Genomic DNA, 20,601 nt, shown 5'->3' on the forward strand with positions numbered 1-20,601 from the left:
AGTCGAGTAATCGTGCGAGAAATGTCAGAGAAAGCAGCAGCCACAGCAGCGGCCCTGCCGCCGGCGGTCGTGGAGGCAGCGGCGGCGGCGGCAGCACCATCGGCACCGCCAACTCAACAGAAGCTATCGGAATCGGACGATTTCACCGACAACTCGGTAGAAGTAAGTTTTCCGGGACGTTTGCGAGACCCCATTCCGTAGGTAACCGATGGCAACGGACCAACGGACGGGTTTTTAGGCTAACCGAGTGAGACACCCGAGCGGGCAGTGTGGGAAGGGAATGCTACTGCCAAAGGGCGACAGGTTGGCACAATAGCATAAACAAACTTGACCTTTTTGGCTCCGCCTTTCATAAACAGATGTGCGGTTCCTTCGCAATCAGACGTTTCTGATCCGGACATCCGAGAAAGTGTACGAATCAAGTAACCCAAATGTGCATGCGTTTCGTGATGCATCTTACGATGATTCACTGGCTTCAATTTTAGCAATTCTGCGCCTCGTAATTTATTTTATCCTTCAAGGAACTGTCTTCAACAGCAATGTCAGCGTTTTTGGTTGACGCACCCGCTTCGGTTTGAAATCGTAAGAATATTTCATTAGCTTGGGCTGCAGTCTTCCTCGTCTGCCTGCTCGGAAGTTCCGGTTAAGTAAACATCTCGTGTCCAGTGTTTTCACGCTTTCGCGAGACCACCTGCGCCCGGCACTACCCGGTTGCCGATGGGAAAAAGCCGGGCGGGATCTCCTACGATACGGAACGGGATTTATCGAGCAAACCGTCGAAGCGATGAAGGAAAATAAAACCCCGAATGGTATTCATCGACGGCGGAAGCGCAGAAGAAAAAAAAAGCCCAACCACACGCGCCAACTTTAGGCGGATGGAAACGAACGAGGCAAATGGGAAAGCGAAGTGAATTGCAGGCCGTTAACTGACTATTAATTCGATTCGGCATCACCTGAGTCCCGGAGATCACACGGGGGAACCCGGCGTGGTGGAGGAGGCGCCGATCGAGAAAGAAAAGAAGTAGATCTCGCACGAAGGTCCCCCGCGGAAGTGTGAACGGTGGATGAAAATACCAAAATTTCTCCTTTAGTGGTGCCCGCCCCGAGGGCCGGAGAAAGAGAGAGCGAGAAAGATCACGCCCCGAGGTAGATAAAGCGAGATAGGGCACATATAGCCGCTCCCTCTGGCGTGGTGGCGTGTGTACCAATTGGCAAGCCGGTCGCGGGCGGCCAACGCGAAGATCTGGGGGGTTTTCTTGCGTGGAAATTGGAATGCATCAGCGGAACAACAGCACCAACAGCTGGCAGTGAAAGGCGGCTCGTTGGAAGATCGGTTTCGGTGGCGACCGCGAGGCTAGGCTTACCATGCATGAATGGACCACCACAACCCGGGCTGGTTAAAAACGGTAGTAAGCCTGCTTGGGCTGGCCAGCAGCGAATGTGCAACCTAGTAAAGATCCTCACTTTCACACGTAGTGTGATGGAACGCGTGTGTATGTGCACGCAGACACGGTCATGCTGCTGCATGCTATCCATTCCGGATGGCTGCCGAAAGATGTTTGTATTTGCCCACCCCTCCCTTTTATGCGCTTGCTCTTAATCAAGTGCACCTTTGCTGCGCCGGCGCTAACGAGATTGCACATTCCGGGAAAATTGACCGGCCCCTTAATAGAGTTAGGTCATTTTCTGTTCCACGATTTTTGTCGTTTTCCCTGCCCGGGCTGTCGAGGTGTTCATTTTTATGGTTTACGATTACACCGAGATTCCTTTTATCTAGCGTTTGAATTAGAGTATAAATTTATTAAAAATAGCCCTAAATACAATCCACATCCAGCATAGATATTTTTTACATTCATAACTAACATAGTATATGTTTTATATTTTAGAACACAAAGGAAGCAAACCAAGAGGACACATCGCAGCAAAGTGGTGTGGCGGCGGTAGAATCTGAGTACGATACGGCCTCCGATTCGCCCTCGGACGGCGGTGAAGAAGACGACGAGGAAGACTACGAGGACGAGGAAAGTGGTGGAGAAGAGGAAGAAGACGAAGAGGATGACGAAGGTTCGGACGAGGAGGAGGAGGACGGAACGGATGAAGAGGATGACGACGATGTGATCGAGGTCCTCGATTACGAGCGACAGAGCGGTGACGGGCAGGAGCAGGATGTGGAAAATCGCCGAAAGGTGGATGACGACGAGGACCGCAGCAACCCGCAGTACATCCCGAAGAAGGGCACGTTTTATGAGCATGACGATCGGACGGCTGAGGATGATCTCGACGAGTCGGGGTTGGATGCTGACGATCCGCGATCGAAACGGAACGAGGATGGGCTTGGAGATGGTCTAGGTGATACACACGGTGGTGGAGGCGGTGGTGGCGGTGGAGGTGGTGGACTTGGCACACCCGGTGTGTACGGAGGTGAACGACGTGGTTCGGAAAAAGGCGGTAGCGGAAGTGGCGCTAAGGGCATGAAGAAATGGCAAGCTTCTACTGATCGCTGGACGCATGATCGGTTTGATGAGAGCGAACAAGCCCCCAAATCGCGGGCCGAGCTCGTGTTTGCGTACGGTTACGATATACGCCGAGAGGATGGTCCTCCGAAACCACGACGAAAGCGGCGATACGCACGTGGGCCGAACCGATACACACGCAACTGGGAGGATGAGGACGCATACCAAAAATCATCGAACGTAGAGCACCAGCGTCACAAGAAACTTCCGCGACCTGAAGAGTTCCCGGAGCTAGCCGGGGCCAACGGAAAGGGTGCTGTCGGTGGTCGACCGACCGGTCGAGGAAGGAATGGCAGTGGACAGAAGGGTGGCGCGGCACTTGAACAACGACGACAGTCAGGAACGGCGGAAACGGGGCGAGTAAAATCATCCGACGTACGTCGATCCGGTCAGGATCGATCGATGGGTCGCTCGGAAAGGACACGACCCGGTGACTGGACCGAACGTGATCGAGGAGATCGGGAACGAGAGCACGATCGGGGTGCGGATTGGGATCGTTCGGATTACGGTGGTGGTGGTGGTGGCTATCGTAACGAGGATCGTTCGTCACGAAACAACTATCACAACAAGGAGAACAAACAGAGTGGTGCGAGAAACAGTAAGGAGAAAGATTACAAGGTGATCAACTCTCTGCAGTTTAAGAATCAGGTTAGAAACAAGAATGCAGAACCAGGTGGGAATGGAGCGCCTGGTGGTGGGGCCGTTGCATCCGGCCCGGTTGCCGGAGGTCCAGGCGCATCGCCGATGATGCATAGTAACAGTGGCGGTGCACTTTCCGGTAGCAGTAATAGCAATAAAATGAACAACCATGGTCCGGTGCAGCCGCATGCCACCGCCAATAGTGGTGGAGGTGGCAACGATCGAATGCACCTTCAGGAATCCGCCCAACACAATAGAACGATGAACCCGGTGACTACTTCGGGTTCGCATGGGTCCGTAAATGCATCCGCTGCACAGCAGCAACATTTCGGGCATCATGCGCCATCGCTGGGTCAGCCACAACAGCAGCAATCGCAGCAGATGCAACAACCACCGCCTCAGCAGCAACAGCAATCGCAGCAACAGTCTTCGCAGAAAATGAAACAAGGCTATCTGGAGGAGGAACACGCGAAGTTTGGTCCAGTGTACTCTGGTGGTGGTGCGCCACACGATCATGGAGGTGCACGTATGCAGCCTAACGCGAAAGACGGTCCTAACCGCCAGCTTCTTCCATCGCCAGGTGCCACCAGCTCGGACGGAACCGTTGGAAACATGTCCATGAATCAGCGATCTCAAATTTCGCCCCGTGCTATCGTGTCGCAGAATACACCCCAAGGCACTGGAGGCCAAGCTTCCTCGCAAACGATGCGGTTACCGATGGATTATCCCCAACCGCAAGGACCTTCCGTGCAGCAGAATTACGCTGGACAACAGACCTCTCTGGCACCTCAACACGTTGGTCTGCAAAATGTGCAACAGCAACAACAGCAGCTGTTACCGACAGAAGTTCCGCGCACTACAAAACGCTACTCGAGTCAGCGGCAACGATCGGCGCTGGAAAATGCTGCGAACGCCAACGCAATGGCGGCGCAACAGCAGCAGCAACAACAAGCTGCTGCGGCTGCGGCTGCTGCTGCAGCAGCTGCCTCAATGCACGAACAGCAACAGCAACAACAGCAGCAGCAGATGTTGCAACATCAGCAGCTACTACGGCACCAGCAGGAACAGCTTGCTCAACAGCAGAGCAAACAAAAACAGGTGTACCCTCAGCAACAGCTTCCACAGACAGGACCAGCTCCGGGTGGTCTGCCGATGACGCTGCAAGGAACCGATTATCATGGAGCCGGAAAATCCCAGCAACAACAACCACCACCGCAAACTCAGGTTGGTGTGGGAGGACCATCACCAGCTGGCCAAACGGGTCCAACTTCCGTGCAGTACCACCAGACACCGCCAGCCCTTTACTACGCTTCAGGTGGAGCCGGAGGACCTCCGCCACCATCGGCGGCTGATTACGTAACGGGTGCTCCACCAGGTGGCCAACAGCAACCACCGTCCGCCCAGGCTCCCCCGCCACCACAAGCTCAACCACAGTACGCTCCGTCTCCGTACGCAGCTCAGGGACCTCCACCTCAGCCGCCACAGGCTCCTGCCTACATGCAGGGTCCACCGGCCCCGAGTGCCTATCTACCCGCGCCACAACCTGCTAGCGTTCCAGCCGGTCCGCAGCCTCCTGCGGGTGTTCCGGGTGGCGCCCCGCCACCACCGATGAATTTTGTTCCCGCTCTAGGACCTCCACCGCCGGCCGCTGCTCCCGGTGTTAGTCCCGGTCAGTATCCGGGTGCCGCTTATGCTACCGGTTTTCAGCCTGGATATGTACCGCCCGTCGGTGTGATGCAGCAACCGGGCGTACCCGGTGGTCCACCACCACCTCCGGTTATAGCCGGCCCTGCCGGTGGCCCCGGTGGCCCTCCACCGACCGCTCTCTATCAACCGGCAGGTGGCATTACGTACTATGCGCCTCAAACACAAACTCAAGCACCTAGACCGCTTCCCACTGGTCGAAGGCCAACGGCAGCCATTCCCATTCTTGCTCCTCCCGATCGAAAACCGGCCACGACAACGGTATCCTCCAATGCCACCGGTTCGATGGTGAGTAAATCGGCAAGCAACCGAAGCGCGGGATCGGCTGGTGACGCGGGTGAAACGGCAACAGAAACCGTTTCCGCTGGTGCGGACGTTACCGCTGCCGGTGGCAATGCCACATCGGCCGATAGCGGTGAGAATATCGATCACATCCTGGACAACATGTTCGTGCAGCGACCGCAGTATCAGCCACCGTCACGGAAGAGCCCATCACCGGCGCTGGCTAGCCAGCAACCACAGCAGGCAACGGGATCATCCGGTGGTACCGAAACTGCCGGTGGTGCATCCGAGCTGCGTAACGATAGCACTTCCACGGGGAACGATGTTCAGGAATCGATGGATAAGATTGGTGATTCCGTTAAAGTAAGCGTGCGAGGATTTTGACTATCGGTTCCGTGAACATCTTTGAACGCTCATTTTGATCTTCTCTCTTCTAGAAAATGTCCCTGCAGGATCCGGACAAACAGCAGCTGTCCATTTCCGGTGGTGGTCTGTCCGCCGATGGCACCGAGTCGGTCGTCGACACAAGCACAGGCACCCACGTGGTGGAATGACAGTACTAGGCGCGTGAAAGGGAGCGCTTTGATCATGCCTACATCTTTGTTGCTTGCCAAGTAGTAGCAGAAGCTGCAAGCTTCGTTCGTCGAGTTAACGTAAACTCTGCGACGCACGCAATATCCATCCTATCTGGGTAGACAGATATCAATGTTGGATTAATTTATGATTATACATATTATGGTTTTTGCTTCCATATCCCTTTCCCACTGAACGTGTCGCCTGACTGCTGCTGAATCCAGTGCTAAAAAATAGAACTATCCACAATGCCGACATGGATAAATAGTGGTAAAAGGTTCTAACACACACATATATCCACAGCAAAGGAGTTTGGTTTATCCTCGCCAGTAGAGATTATTTAGTGATATTTACATCGAAATGAAGGTTTTGCGTAATATTTTGGGTTTTTTTTTCGTTTTTTACCCAAAAGATTGCAATGATACAGAATTGACATACATAGAGATCCGGAGTAAAGAAAATGGCCACCCCACGTTTTGGGAAGGGGGTGGTAACGATCGAATTAGATATTGTATAGCAAATCGGTTGTAATCAAAAGTACTCTCAACCCCAGTAAATTTAAGGAATCGCGAACAAGTACTACGTACAAGTCCAGGCTCTAGTGAGCAGCAAACAATTTTGCACCAAAACACTAAGAAACAAGCACTCCCACCCATGTCACACTGCTTTTTGATCCCGTTTCTTAACTTCTGAAGACCAAGCAATAGGATTTCATTGCATGAAAATGAAGCACTCAAAACACTAGCCAACGAAGAACGGTCGAAGGGAGGGATATATTGTATTTATACAAACAAAAAATGCTACGAATATATTGAGTTGATTTCGCGTATAGTATAGAAAACAGGTAAGCCAAGCGAATACGGAGAAGCATGTGAACTAACATATGAACTAAGCAGAAGTCATTATCTAAGAGTGAAAATAAAGCTGAAATAGTCGATCAAAATTCAGCACGTACACTGAGGAGGAAGATGCGTTTCCTTCCATAAAGGAGAAATTGTTGCGAAGATTGTAACTAATGTGTATATATATATAATTATTTTTATTTCAGAACAAGCGATTGAATTTGACTAGAGTGCTCGCATCAACCTTGGCGGTGAAATTGTGCTTTTTCCATAAGGATCTTCCGGAGCGTGTCCTCCCGTTGGCGCAGACGACGCTGCAGCTGATCGTGTTCCGCCTGGTAGCGCTGTTGGAGTGATTGCATCTGCGCGTCCCGTTGCTGCAGCTGAGCCTGCAGCGCTCGAATGTTGCGCCAGCACTCCTGCAGTTGGTCCTTACGCTGTTCGGATCCTTTGCCCCAGCTGATCATCGTTTTGAGCCGCTGTTTGAGAATTTCCTTCGATTGTCGTGTGCGTTCGAGCGTTTGCTTAAGCGTCGTGTTCTTTCCCATCAGAATTCTGCAAAGAAAGGACATGGAAGAATTCGGCACAAATCGAACATGAGGTTGCTGACACTCACTCATTGATTTCTTTCTGACGCTCAAATATGGTGAGCTGATGTTGATGTTCCTGGCGCAGTTGCTCCAGTTCGGTTGATTTTTGCTGAAGATCGGCTTTGATTGCTTCGGCATCTTTAGCTGATTGCGCACGATCATTGCTGTACTGCAGCCGCAAATCTTCCAGAAGTCTGCAAAAGGATACGTATGGTGAGTTACCCGTTTTTACTCGACAGGGGAAATTATAGCCCCACATACTTCTGGCATTCTTTCAAACTATCTGATATAACTTCGGGGTTTTGATTGATGTTCCGGAGAGATGTAAGCTCGACTTTCGAGCGTGTATACGCTTCCTGAAGTCGCTCAATGTCGAGAGACTGAGCTTGGACTGCAATACAAAAATAGTGTCACATTAGATTTATGAACAATCTAAGTAGAAGATCACGAATCTTCCATTACCTTTCTGCTCGTAACACTTTAGTACTTCGACAAGTTTTTCCTTCGCCAGATCGGCTCGTTTGCCCTGTACTTCTGCCTTACTGCGTAACACATCAACCTGCGCCTGCAAGCGTGTCCTTTCGGTCACCCAAACTGCCTGCGCCGTTCGTCGTTCTTCCGCTGCCTTCTGTAGGGCCTCGTTCTCTTCCAGCACCTTCTTCATCTTCCCGGTAAAACCGATCAGTTCCGATTCGTACTGCTGCACGAGATCCGCCTTTTCTGCGATGGTTTCTTCGTACGCGTTCAGCAGTGGCCCAAGTGTGTGGGTATTGACCGGTCCCCAATTGAGATTGTCCTTCGTCCCACCGTACGTGCTGTCGACAAAGTCAAGCTTCGGGACACTGCTGCTGCCTTCCCGCACTGCATCCTGATACCGCTCGATCTGCACATTTAGCCGGTACACTAGGATCTTCATCATCTTCAGATCATTCCGCAGGTCCGCGGATTCCTTCGCCACAGCACCTCGCTCGGTTTCCGATTCCGCGCATCGGTCGCAGCTTTTCGGTTGGATGGTTTCAAGTGTGCGCAAATTTTGAACCACCCGCTGGTAGTCTTTCTGCAGCTTCTCGTGCTCCACAGCGAACTGATTGTTGCACTCGAACACGGCCGTCAGCTTGTCGATCAGCTTCGCGATCTGTTGATCCTTCGAGCGAAGGAGTTGCTTTACCACAGGGCCGCTGTGTTTGATCGCTTCATGTGATTTGGGGTGCAACGTGGCCTCGTCATCGGAATCGGACACGGCACCGGTGGCTGTGAGATCGTCAACACTTTTGCTGCGGCTCACCACCATCCCGGTGTTCGTAAGGGCTTCTCCGTGTGATTTCGACTTCCGGTGGGCCCTTCGTGGTGGAAGCCTGTGTAATTTCTTCGGTGCATCTTGGTGTAGCGCATCACCGTTGGAGATGCTATCGGCAGGCGCGCGATAGCAGTCGCCCATCGGTTCGGAGGTATCAGACAGCGATAGGTCTGGGAAGCCGGATAGAAGCTGCGATACTATTTGGAAAACGGGTTCTACGTTGTGGCGTTTCGGCAGACGGTTGAACATGATCCATCGGTGCTCATCTTGAGGGGCGACATCATGGTCTATCTGAAAAGGTGTTCAATAGGGCGGTGTTACGTTACAGCTCTGTATTTTAGCTACATATTTGTATTTACAATCATTTTAAACTTGTGATAAACGAATTGATATTTTTATTGTGCATTTTCATTTTATCTTTTAATGTTATCTAGTTTTGAAATTAGTAGCTTAGCATCTGAAAGAATTTAATTTGAAATTCATGCCCTATATATTTTTGATAAAACTCACAAACCACATGCAGAAATCAAATACGTGAGCATTGTGTTACATGATTACGTAAAATTCAAAAGCCGTTTTAGGAGTATCGTTCAAATGGTAAATGGAATTGTTCGAAGGTATGTACGAATTTCATAACATGACCTAGTTTTACATTTGAAAAATTCAAAAAGAGTAATATAGAATGTTGATTAAACAAATATGTTAAGGTTGGTTGCTTAGGAAAACGGCTCTTTTTTGGAAATATTAAACGTATCAGTTCAACTTTAAAGTAATTTAGATTTTTGTAGCTTTAACCCATTGGATTACTTATCATCATTTTCGTCTTAAAACCTTGATTAACGCTTGGTGTTGTAAGCTTGAGTGGAGGACTCGCCCTGAAGCGAGTTATAGAACACCAGCTGAACTTACCCCGCGCTACATCCACCGTACACGCGACCGTCTCTCTCTCTCACTCGACCACCCCGTGTAACAATTACCTCATTGGGGCTAGCAGGCACGTAAACACACGGTAAAAGAGGACTCCTTTCACGCTACAATCACCCGAACCACAGTGAAACTGATGCACAATAGTCTCAGCAAGACGAACACATTGCCCACGGTCCGCATTGGCGCGTTTTTCATTCAACAAAGTGCGATTATTTATCGCAACGAAACAAAAAAATACACACAGTTGGTTACAAATGACAGGAGGGGCCACGAAATAAACAAACCCGCGCGGTTGCGATGGACCGAAAGAGCCTGAGAGAGTAACGGCACGTTCGTTCTCTCGCGCTCATTCTCCAACGGTCGCTCTCTCCCTCTCTCTCTCACGGCGCGGTTTTGCTCAGCAAGAAAATTTTTCCCTGCCCAAATTTTGTCAAGCAACCGGCTGCAGTCAATCCGTGGGGGGAAAGCACACGTTCGCGCTCGCCAGTTGTTTTTTGTACCCGCGTTTATCGATCGGGCTGATAAACCGAGTGCACGCCGACTGGTAAGGTTCAGTGTGGGTGTCGATGTGCCGTGGGTGCGTGGATTAGTAGTGCAGATTTTTTCGCCATCACAGGATACGCCATGCGAGCCTGCCGTGGGCACGTGAAGCACGTGAATAGAAGAGCACAATCCGCCATACGATCCGGTTAAAAGTTTGGTGATAACGTTGCCCCTTGCGGTGCTGGTGTGCCGTATGCCGCATTTGCGGGTGCGGTGAAATGAAAAGAAATCAAGATAATGTGAAGCTGGCCGGAATCTTGTGCTGCCAGAATCCGTGAAAATCCTTGGCGCCGTGTATGGGGTGGCGCGTGGTTTAATAAAAAGGGCGTGCGTGAGTTTTGTGAGGTCGTGCGGTGTTAAGGATAGCCGGCCTAGTGTCGTTTTGGGCGCAAATCTTTGGTTAGAGAGTAGTTTTTAATTGAAATTGAAATGATAAAAATGTCTCCGGCGGTATCCGGCTGACGCCACGGAAGTGAAGCCAAGATGCAAAAAGTTCTACCTGCTAAAACGTGTCGGTGGTGGTAACCGGCAAAGCGCAAAACGAACAAGGAGCGCTAGTTGGATTCCCTCCTGTGCTGTGAACGGGAAGTGTGTGGGTAAGTAGAGCAGCTAGAACGCAGCAACGCGGGCCAACGTATACACGTTGACGGGGGTGATGTGGTGCTTTATTGATTTCCCTGCCGGAGTCGGTTCCATTGTGCGCCCGCGGGTGTGTGTGGTGTTTGTTGGAAGTGGATACGAACAGCAGAAAGAGAGCACGGAGATAGCTGTGGGTTCAATGCAATTGGCGCAATGCTGACGCCGTCCTTGTCCGGGGGGCACCGTAGTATTTTAGTGTTTTAATTTCGGAACATTTACCCCGCGCTGGTGTGGGTGGATTTGTGGCGATTGTGCGATTGGTAGCGCAGCGTGTTTTATGACGTGAGAGTGAGAGAGAGAGCGAGAGCGAGAGTGGGCAATCATGCTCTCGTTTTTGCTCTCTTTTTTGGAAAATGAAACCTGAGAGCGAATGGAAGAAGAAAGCTAATGATAACGTTAGTAGATTTTGATAAGCGATATCGGAGCTCTTCCTGATTTGTCGGAGCACGGTTTTTGACTTGGTAATTTAAACTTAACGTTCTATTAGTTTTTCGTGTTCGCTTGTGCAATTGCGGAATATTTCAAAAAGTTCGTTGCCACTAGCAACGTGCTGCCAGAAAATGATGAACGCAGCAGACGCAACAAAAAAGTGTGTTTTTCGTTTCCATTGACGCCTTTTTTACGCAAACGCCTCTATTCGTGAATTTCTGGCCTACTTTGAAAATTGTGTTTTGCGTAGTGTGCAGTTTTCACGCAAAACCCGCAAAGAACTAGGGCTCATTTTCCATTTTGTTTCTTTCCTGTCGCTGGGTACGCGATCGTTGTAACGGCATCAGGCAATAGTGCCGTTAACCACCAACGTTTGTGGGCGAAAGAGAAAGGGCGAGAACCGGACCGAGAAGGGATAGGATGGGGGAGACGCACACACACACATCGGGTGAAGGGAAGAATGGTTTGTTGTTTTGGGAGGGCTGGTGGCGAGTTTTGGACACCGCGAGTAAGGAAAATTTCAATTTTTCATGCCCCGAAAAAGCAAGGAGGGAAAAGTAGACACCAATCGATTGAAAATGTGCCGTTGGAGAAGTGATTGGATTCTAACTGGAATCTCGAACCCCCAAAACACCATACTGTGGGTCTGCCTTGTCCACATCGGCGGAAGAACATGAAGTGCACGTCATTGGCCGTTTGTTTTGATTACCGGTTGCATTGTTTACAGTCGTTACTGCACACGATGTAAACACTCCCGCATCGGGTTTTTGACATTCGTGACCATTCCGTGGGGACGTTTAGCATCAGCCTGCAAGCATGTCCGAGACGTGCGTAGACGTACTCTCCCACGCACTTTTCCACGCGACCAGAAAGTGGGTGTATTGCCCACGTACGTACCCACACGTTAAAACGCTGCAGCACACCATTGAAACGTTCGATGTTCTTGACATTCCGCTTTTCTTTGACCGAGCTCGGCTCTTAGATTGCAATCAAATGAAGTGCCGCACATTACTCCCGCGGCACTAAACCACTTTAAATCGTACAACAACAGCAGGTTTGCGTAGTAAGTTGCGCCTTAACCACTTGATAAATGATGTGAGAGAACGAGAGCGCCGTGGTGTCGTTCTGCTCTCGCGATGAAAACGCACAAATGGAGCGAAAATGACGTGTAAATGCATTGCTCCCGCTGCCAGTGGGAGTCGTGTGTGTGTGTGTGTGTGTGCGTGTGTTGAGCCGTCCCACCCGCGCCATCCTTGCACAACCCTTAATCAGGCACTGTCCTCCCCGGGAAATCAACCCCATGTGTGACTGACCTATAGACTGACCTACGGCCGTGGAATCCCGGGTGAACATTCTGCCAGGGAGCGCAACGAATGCGCCTGCGATCAGGTTGCGAGCCAGGTTTCAGGGAAAAAGGGCTATTGGGGGGAGGTGGCCAACGGAGACCGATGAATGAACGAGTAGCGAAGAAGTTACATCGAACCTTCTGCTCCAAGCCGTGAGGCAAATGAGCATGATTCATCACGGACAGATTCCTTCCGCCTGTCTTGCGTCGTCACTTTTTTCTCTATAAACTTACGGTGTTTGCGAGTTCTTTGTCGGATTATGCTGGCTTTTCGGGCACGCCAGAAGGGAGGTGTGGGCCGTGATGTGCGACGGCCCCCTTACGCTGGGAGTAGGAAAACGCGAACGTAAGAATATATATAAAAAAATGCTTCCGCTTTTCGTGCGTCGTCTGTGTCTTCTTCTGCTGCGTTGTACCATCCGTGCGGCATCGGCTTTTGATACGTTTATATTTTGGCGAGGCGAGTAGCTATTTTTTTTTATTTTTTCAAAGTCAAGTAGGAGAGCCCTTTTGGTTTGCACCCGCCCGCAATGCCTTAGGGTGTTGAAGAAGTGGTTAATAATTTTGATGTGCTTTATATTAGAATAATTACGAGCTCATACATGAACGATGAGCTAACATTTATGATGATTATTTGCAAGTCTTATGAATTTATTAAAATTGATATTGATACAATAGAAAGGCATGGTTTTTTTTTGTCAGCAAGCTCTTACGGAAATTTTTAAGTAAAGTCAAAAAGTAAACTAGACGAAGGGGGATTTGTTGTCTTTAGTGCGTGTTTGTGGCGAGAATGGGTAGTGCGTTTATTACGTGCCAGCAGAGGGCCGATATCAGCATTTGTGCCGGTAGAAGTGATGTTCTATTTCTCCATCCGGTTTCCAGCAATGTTTTCTCGTTTTTCCAATTGTGGGCAAACCGACCGGATGATACGCGGCTGCGGCAGAGGTTTGGTTACTCTCTCTCTCTCCGGCCGCCGGAGGACGGCAGTATGTGTAAGTCAGCTGTGTTGATTCCCAGGGAGCATTCTACTGATTAATGCATTTAACTTGCACATTGAATTATAAAGTGCACCTCCTTTATAACAAATAGTTCAAATATTGTATCCATAAATGTATGCATTTCATCTACTGATCGCGTGCATGTTCTTTTGATTTCAAATTAATGAGCAATTGGTTTGCTAAAGCTATAACACCGCAGCTAATTAAATGAAATGTGAGAACAGCAGTTATTTGGCTTTTTTTCTGATGTTTCTGACTCCTTTATGCTATCTTCAAATCTGCGCATAATTTGAAAAATATGTTAGTAATTACTGCCTGCTCCAGGTATAATTATAATGTCTCAGAATGTTGCCTTCTCGAACGCTTTTTTCCCATTTAGATCCACAGCAGATAGTAGATCGCCACCTCAGCGGCACTATTTTTATTGCCCTCGTGGTCCGCGTTGTCGATCGCGAGAGGGTGAGCGAGTGAGTGAGCAAGCAATAGAGAGAGAGAGAGAGTGAGAGCCAAATTTCGACCGGCTCGCCGTACAACCTGGTCCGGTGAGCAAGCGAGCCTATCACGTTCGAACCGCGCTACGAGTTTGACGTTTGTGGCTCGTCGTCCTCCGATTCCGCGGCGTCCGACGACGCGCAAACCGTCTCCGAAAAGTGCCTCCTGCTCGGGGGCCCGTTAATCATTGGTTTTTTAGTGAGCGAAGCTGCCGAGCAAGTGCTACTGCTTCTTAAAAAGAGGTGGGCCGGTTAATGAGAACCGAGGAAGTTAGGTAACGTGAAACAAAATTAAGCAAGCGACAGTTTTCCTTCCAACCGGACCGACGAAAAAACCGCGTCGTTGTCGATTACCACCCACCGGGGGTTTACTCGTGTGCAGTGTTGGAAAAGGTGTGAAAAGTGCATCAGCGAGAAAAAAGGAGAAGAAAAAAAAACGAACGGGAACACGAGTGTGTTTTGGTTGTGCCGTGCCGGTTCCGGTGTTACCAATTCTTGGAATGAATTTTCCGTGGGCTATGGAAAAACAAGAGAGAGAGAGAGAGAGGGAGAAAAAGGGGTTTCAGATCGCGCGAAGACACACATGCGCGCGCGCTGGTGGTGTTTGCTCGCTGCGTGTGTGGAAAATCGCGCACTAGTTTGTGTGTGTGGAAACCTTCCTTCCGGAGGTGGTGTTGTTCTGGCAGCTGAGGAGGGGGCGAATGTGCTGGGCTGACGATGCCTGAGCGTTAGTGGAAAATGCTGCATTAAGTTTGACAAACAAAAGGTTTTTACGATGGTTCATAAAACATCCCGATTTAGGAGGCGGTCTATCGAAATCACTTTGAGGACGCTACGATGAAAACGAATTATGGATTACACATTTTTTTTGTTGTTTGCTGGGTAAGTGTCGGGTTTGGGATTTAAAACGGGTGAGTGCAATATCTTGAAGTTGATTTTTTGACATCAAATAACCCTACGATAGTTCACAAAGTGCTGATTCTGAAGATGAATGGTGATAACGATAATTAATGGTTCCTCTAATGGATCCGTAATGATGCTTTCAATGGATCCTTGTAAATTTGTTACTACGCATGCGGTTCTTTCATCAGGATGCATGTCTCAGAGATATCCTGATAAAAGAAACCCATACGTGGCTCGTGAAGGTATCGCTGCGCCGCTGCAATTGATGCATTTTTATCGCTGTGTTTGTGACGGGAATCGGGCGCTCGCTCCCCCTGCCTGCACTAGATTGTAAAATGCTATCCAGGGGGAAATGCACCAAATTCTAGGGTGTATGAGTGCATGCTACAAAACGTGCCTTATGCTGTGTGTTGTGAATGAAGGAGGAAACGTAAAATAAAGGGAACCTATATATCCTTCCCGTTTGTGGTGTGGCCCCGACTGAAAGAGATGCATAATTTATCGCAACCGGAAGTAACCTGATAATTCATGAACCGATCAATTACCCTTCTTTTGTGGCTTTTATGTTGCTGGAAGTGCAATGTGCGATACTTCCTTTATTTTTCAAGATGAGAGCACTCGTCGCAGAGTGTTTGTGAGGAGAAATAAAAAAAATATTGTTAAAAAACCAAGCTACGTTCAAGACAATGAGCTTGGATGCTTGTGATTCACTGCTATTTTGCATTCCCCGCGGAAGTTTCGCTCCTCGATGCGAAAAATGTCGCGACAGGAAATTAGAAATTTCACGCAAATTATCACGCCTGTCGGACGGAAAGATCTGCAAAACTGCACCTTAACGATACGCCCTCGATTGCAGGCAGTGTTTGACGGTGTTTTCTCATTTGCGGTGGGTTAATAGCAAGTAATGTCCAAAGTGATGAGCTAGGGGCCCACAATAAAGGCTATTGTGGCTCCTTAAACCTGCGCCAGAGGAACTCAGAGAATGTAATAAACCCCCATGCACTTGGGAGCCGTTTTACGCGGGCGTAATTTGACTGCATTACACGCCCGTCGTGCAATTGTTGCTAACAAATCGCCGTTGCGTAAAGCATTTACAAGTCGATTAGCACAGAAGCCCCGTGAAGGATTTTGCGAGAGTCGTACGTCGTCGGGCATCCAAAGGGGAACACGCGAGCGAGGCTTCTTTTTGCACGCGGTTTGCAAATTTTGTTTCGTTTTTTTGTTGTTTTTGTTGTTCTTGCCACAATGCCCTTCGTCCTTTTCGCAGCGACACGGTACAAAAGGGGTCAGGTTAATCGTCGGTGACGCCACACCGACACCATCGCGTTTCTTATGGCGACAGTTTTATGTGGTGTCTTCGGGCGCTGTGGGGTGATGTTTTCTTCGAGAAGGTTCCGGCTTTTCGGTTCGAACGGAACGATGCAGCAGAGTGTGTTGTTGTTTTTTTCCCTCTTCATTGTTCCTCTAACACTCGCCCCTCAGCTCTCACGATTCGAAGGTTGTTTCGGTGGAAAATCGATCGAAATGGTCCGCCAGTCGGTCGTCCACCCGAGCCAAGGATATGGGCGCCGTTATTCGACCACCCGCCGTCGGGTTTGCAGGATGGTTGATTGGAAACCTAGCTAAGAAATAAGGGCAAACTTTCATCGTACACAAGTCCAAGGAAGGACTCAGTGGTGTCTTTGGGGGAGAATTTTCTATGGCTAAGGAAACAGGCACGAATTTTTGCACACTTTCTTAAGCACAGTTGGGGGCGCTGAGAAAACCTTCATTTTTCATCGGAATTGCATGGCAGAGATGTGCAATGGCTTGCAGCGTGATTTGTTTGCGATTTCGTGCAATATGGAGCATCGATCGGATTGTGCAACAGCTTAAAGGTCGTCGCTTAGAGATGGATTGTGCGTCTGGGAGCTTTGTTGCATGTTGATAACACTAATGAATTGATGTGAAAACGACTGATAGTGAATGAAATATATTTTATTTCGCACAGTAAGTTCTTTCCTATATGCTACAGTAGTCAAGATAGGTTCTTTATTTAATTTTTTTGGTGAATAATATGTACATTATTCCAATAATCAGTGTTAAACTTCACATTCATTTCAAAGCTTTTCAATTTTTCATTGTGTAAAAAATTTGCTTTCTATTCTTCCCATTGAAGTCGAGATTGGTTGCAATCAAGCGTATGTTTTCGGTTAATAAATTAAAATGGAACGGCTCTGGTCGAGCAATCTCTCAGCCTAAAGAGCCTCATCATTCCTTTGTCCGCGCGGTAATAATCCACCCGGCAATAGCAACATAGTATCATTTTTATCTTGCTCCTATCCATTTCCTAGCCCACTTCCGCGAGCTCCAAATCGTGCTCAAGCATCTTACACGTTCAGCTTACAGCCCATCCATTATGGTCGCCTAGCCCCGTCTGTCTCGCCATTAGCCCACATTGGAAAGGCGTTCTCTTCGGTTTGACCTCCCCATTCGCCGGTATTATTGTCTCTTATGCGCCGTTTTGAGACGAACGTCAGCCGCACGACGATGGAAAATGTCCCAAGAATCGTTACACACAGATAAAGAAGAACTAACCCACCGCTTCGGGGGAGATCTTGGGCGGGACTTGGGTGAACGAGAGTTTCGCTAAATGGTAGGACCACGGGAGGGAAAACTGGCGACTCGAAAGGGTTTAACTCATGCGTACCTCTCGTGGCCGGTTCCTGTTCTCGGTTGCGTGGAAATATGTAACGGAAAATGACGGCCCTTCGTTGTCGTTTGTCATCGTTCGCGCGTCTGATGCGCATACCTGGATGGGTCTATTTAACCGCATTCATCTGCTGCGTGGAGACGATGCGTCGTTGTTAGACGTTTGCTGTTGGAAGTATTTATTTGTTCCTTTATTGGGTTTTCTTTCAACAAATCAAATTTTTGTTGAATTGTTAAAGAACATGCTTGTTTGGGAGTTTAAAAATAGTGTTTACCCTTTTTTTTTTAAAATACTTTTCGCTAAGATTTATTACTCCTAAACCATGTTTGTGTTATAAATGTGCCAGCTTTAAGTGATCGTGAAAATCCTCATCACTGACGACATTACGCGTTTTTTTCTTCCACGATGGAACGCAATATTAAACACGGAAGATTTTATCGCAAACCACCCCAAATAAGCCACCATTAGATGCGCGGCACTTTTTTTCCGGTCCGGAACCCCAAACACACAACCACACGGTGTGGCGCTTTCCGCCAAAACGATTTGGAGCACCACGAAAAACCCCATCCTCCGGCCTCGAAATGGGAGCATGAGAAAAGTGGCCGAAATCGATCATTTCGGAGTGAAGGAAACGGATGTACTAACGGGAACAGCAGCCTGCCCGCCCGAGCCAGCGAGACAGCGCGTTGTGGAATGGAAATGTAAAGGCGTCACCGGCCGCGCACGTCAGCCTAATTCTTGGGAGGGTGCCACCATTCGCCGGAAAGGCGATCGGGTCGGGAAAAACACCGCATATGAGCGCCGGCTATGCTGGCTGCGTTGAGCAGAAAGCGGCGCTGCCTTTTGGATGCTGTTTTATTCGCGAACTAAATCCACCTCCAGCGCTTGCTTGGATGAGAAAAGGTCCCGAGAAAACCCACCACACAACATAGTCCACACGCGCGGGCACACGCGAGAGAAGAAAGGGTTAGAGCGGGAGCGAGGAAAAGGAAAAGGCAAGAAAGATGGCGAGAGATGAGATAAAAAATGGCAGCAAAGAACGCCCGCGAAAGATCAGACCAAAACCCACCCTACCACCGGTGCTCGATGGTGGGGAAAAAGCGGGTGTTTGGTTGGCCGGGAAACGCAAGAAGTTCGTTGAACTTGTTCTCGTTGCCTACCGTGTTCTAAATGCACTTCTCTTTGGCTTTGGGGCTCGCTTGCGCTGGGGCAGCATTCTCAGCAACCGAGACGCGGGCTTTTTCCTTATGCTAGATGATGCTGCACGAGAACGATGAGAGAGAGAGAGAGAGATCAGCACACATTCAGCAGGGCAAATGAAGGTAGATCTCGTACAAGGGGGGATGACGATCTGCTTCGTGAAAATGGCGCGCCGCTCGCGGGTTGCAGTATGCGATTAATTTTCTTCCGCCCCGGCACCGTGATCGCGTACCGTTAGTCGAAGGTTTTGTGGCGACGAAACGAAACGAGGGAAAGAAAAGGAGCCACTCTCGGGGGTAAAGCTTAAATGAACCAACGATAAATGTAATGATGCGGCGCAACGTTTTGCAACGGTGGGCTGGAAGTGGCAAACGATATGTTTGTGTTTATTTAATGTGACGTTCTTTGTGGGGCAGCCGGCTAGGAATTAAAAATAGCTATTTTGAACTAATAAATACCTGATAAGGGCTGTTCTTTTTGCACCGTTTTCTCGTTTATTTTCTGAGCTGTTTTTTTTCTCTTTTACCACATTTCATGTTTATGTTTCTATCGTTTATGAAGGGCTATGAAGGGGTATTATATTTTTTCCATTACTATTAATTGTCGATTGTAGAGCATTAGAAACTTTGTGAATTCGATTTGTATTTGTTTTGTTCATTTTTTAATTTTTTATATTTTAAATATCGTATGTTTTGTTGTAATCATTTTACTTGAAACTAAAACAATGTTCCGGTCGTTACACGATCGATGCTCTAAAGTGAGTTTTCTTCGCTTTTTCACTGTGAAAAAGACGTAGAATATATCCAAAGCTATAGTCTCGCAGAAGGGAATAGTATTTTGTGTTTTTTCCCTCGTTTCTGCCTCTTTCTTGAGCATAATGAATCCCAGACCTGCTGGTGGTAGTTTACCGTAATTTTAATGAGCAAAATCCGTTGCTCAGCATCCCAGCGATCGAATGCGTGAAACAGGAGGGATCGTATTTTGGGCCGGTTACGGATTGTCTTCCACGGCTACCGATACAGCAAACCGCCGTGCTGACCAGCTGGTGGATGTTTCTTGTGCTTTTGCGCTTCTTCGAGAGGTTTTCCACGCAACATAACTGCTTTGGCTTGAGAATTGGCATTGTACATTGGGTGTAGAGTATTTTTAAAATATCTGCAGGATTGGATTTAATCTTTGAGAAGAAATATTGCCATTCCTAACCAAACCTTGCCAACGTGGAACGATAATTGATGTCGGTTCCAATCTTTCCTGACACGCTGTCGGTGGCGATAGCTTAAATGCAGTTTGTGTCATGTCGCGTTCACGCGCTGCTCTACCTTATCCGCTTCGCATTGAGATATTATTCATGAAACAAAAAGCCCACGGAAGCAGATTTAATTTACGCCCTGCGCGTCCGCGTTGCCGCTGCTGTTCGTTTATTCATTTATCAGGTCTGCGACACTGTGGTGGTTCATTTTTCCCCCTTTTTTTCGCGGGTTTGGTGTGATTTTACCGACCCAGGCGTATTTGTTTTGTGTTTTTTTTTGTGTGCCTGAGAACGCTTACGGCACAGCAATATTCTGCAGCACTTTCGGAGCGTGGCGAACTTGAAAGAGAAGGCTCAGCAACGAGGCCCGATTGTTGGCTCCAGATGCCAAATGAACGGAGGTTGAAAACACACAGCCCAACCTGAAGAATGAGTAAACGAACGAGGCGCTACGAACGGGGAAAACTAGCTGGGTGGTACACATTTTTCCCACTCACACAACCGACTGGCTGATCTTCTCCACTCCACTGCCTCCCCGGTGGAGAAGATTCATCACGATCTTGGCCTGGCAGATCGCGCACGACCGAGTGGCGGGAACGAAATGCTTGTATTTTTCGTGCCCAGGTTTGCAACCGGCGAAGGAAAACGCTCGCTGGCTCTCAAGAATGGTTCTGTGTGGTTCGGTCGAGCGCTCGTCGGTGTGGAAATGGGGCACGTGAAGGTGAAGGCGGAAACTCCGGGGCGT

At 48.9% G+C, this 20,601-nt stretch overlaps 2 protein-coding genes across 2 annotated transcripts; one reads left to right on the forward strand and one right to left on the reverse strand.

The window, feature by feature from the left end:
- Positions 1-21: 21 nt before the first annotated feature.
- Positions 22-5,692, forward strand: LOC128728438 (trithorax group protein osa). Its single transcript, XM_053822068.1, has 3 exons — positions 22-162; positions 1,887-5,501; positions 5,576-5,692. The coding sequence occupies exons 1-3, from the start codon at positions 22-24 to the stop codon at positions 5,690-5,692; spliced, it is 3,873 nt and encodes a 1,290-aa protein (XP_053678043.1).
- A 1,090-nt stretch (positions 5,693-6,782) lies between these two features.
- On the reverse strand, positions 6,783-8,689 carry LOC128720119 (protein Cep89 homolog). Its single transcript, XM_053813764.1, has 4 exons — positions 7,606-8,689; positions 7,405-7,534; positions 7,170-7,337; positions 6,783-7,108 (listed from the first exon to the last, which is right to left on the reverse strand). The coding sequence occupies exons 1-4, from the start codon at positions 8,687-8,689 to the stop codon at positions 6,793-6,795; spliced, it is 1,698 nt and encodes a 565-aa protein (XP_053669739.1). The 3' UTR covers positions 6,783-6,792.
- Between the last annotated feature and the right edge of the window lie 11,912 nt (positions 8,690-20,601).

Source organism: Anopheles nili, chromosome 2, assembly GCF_943737925.1.
Source record: "Anopheles nili chromosome 2, idAnoNiliSN_F5_01, whole genome shotgun sequence".
Lineage (NCBI taxonomy): Eukaryota > Metazoa > Arthropoda > Insecta > Diptera > Culicidae > Anopheles > Anopheles nili.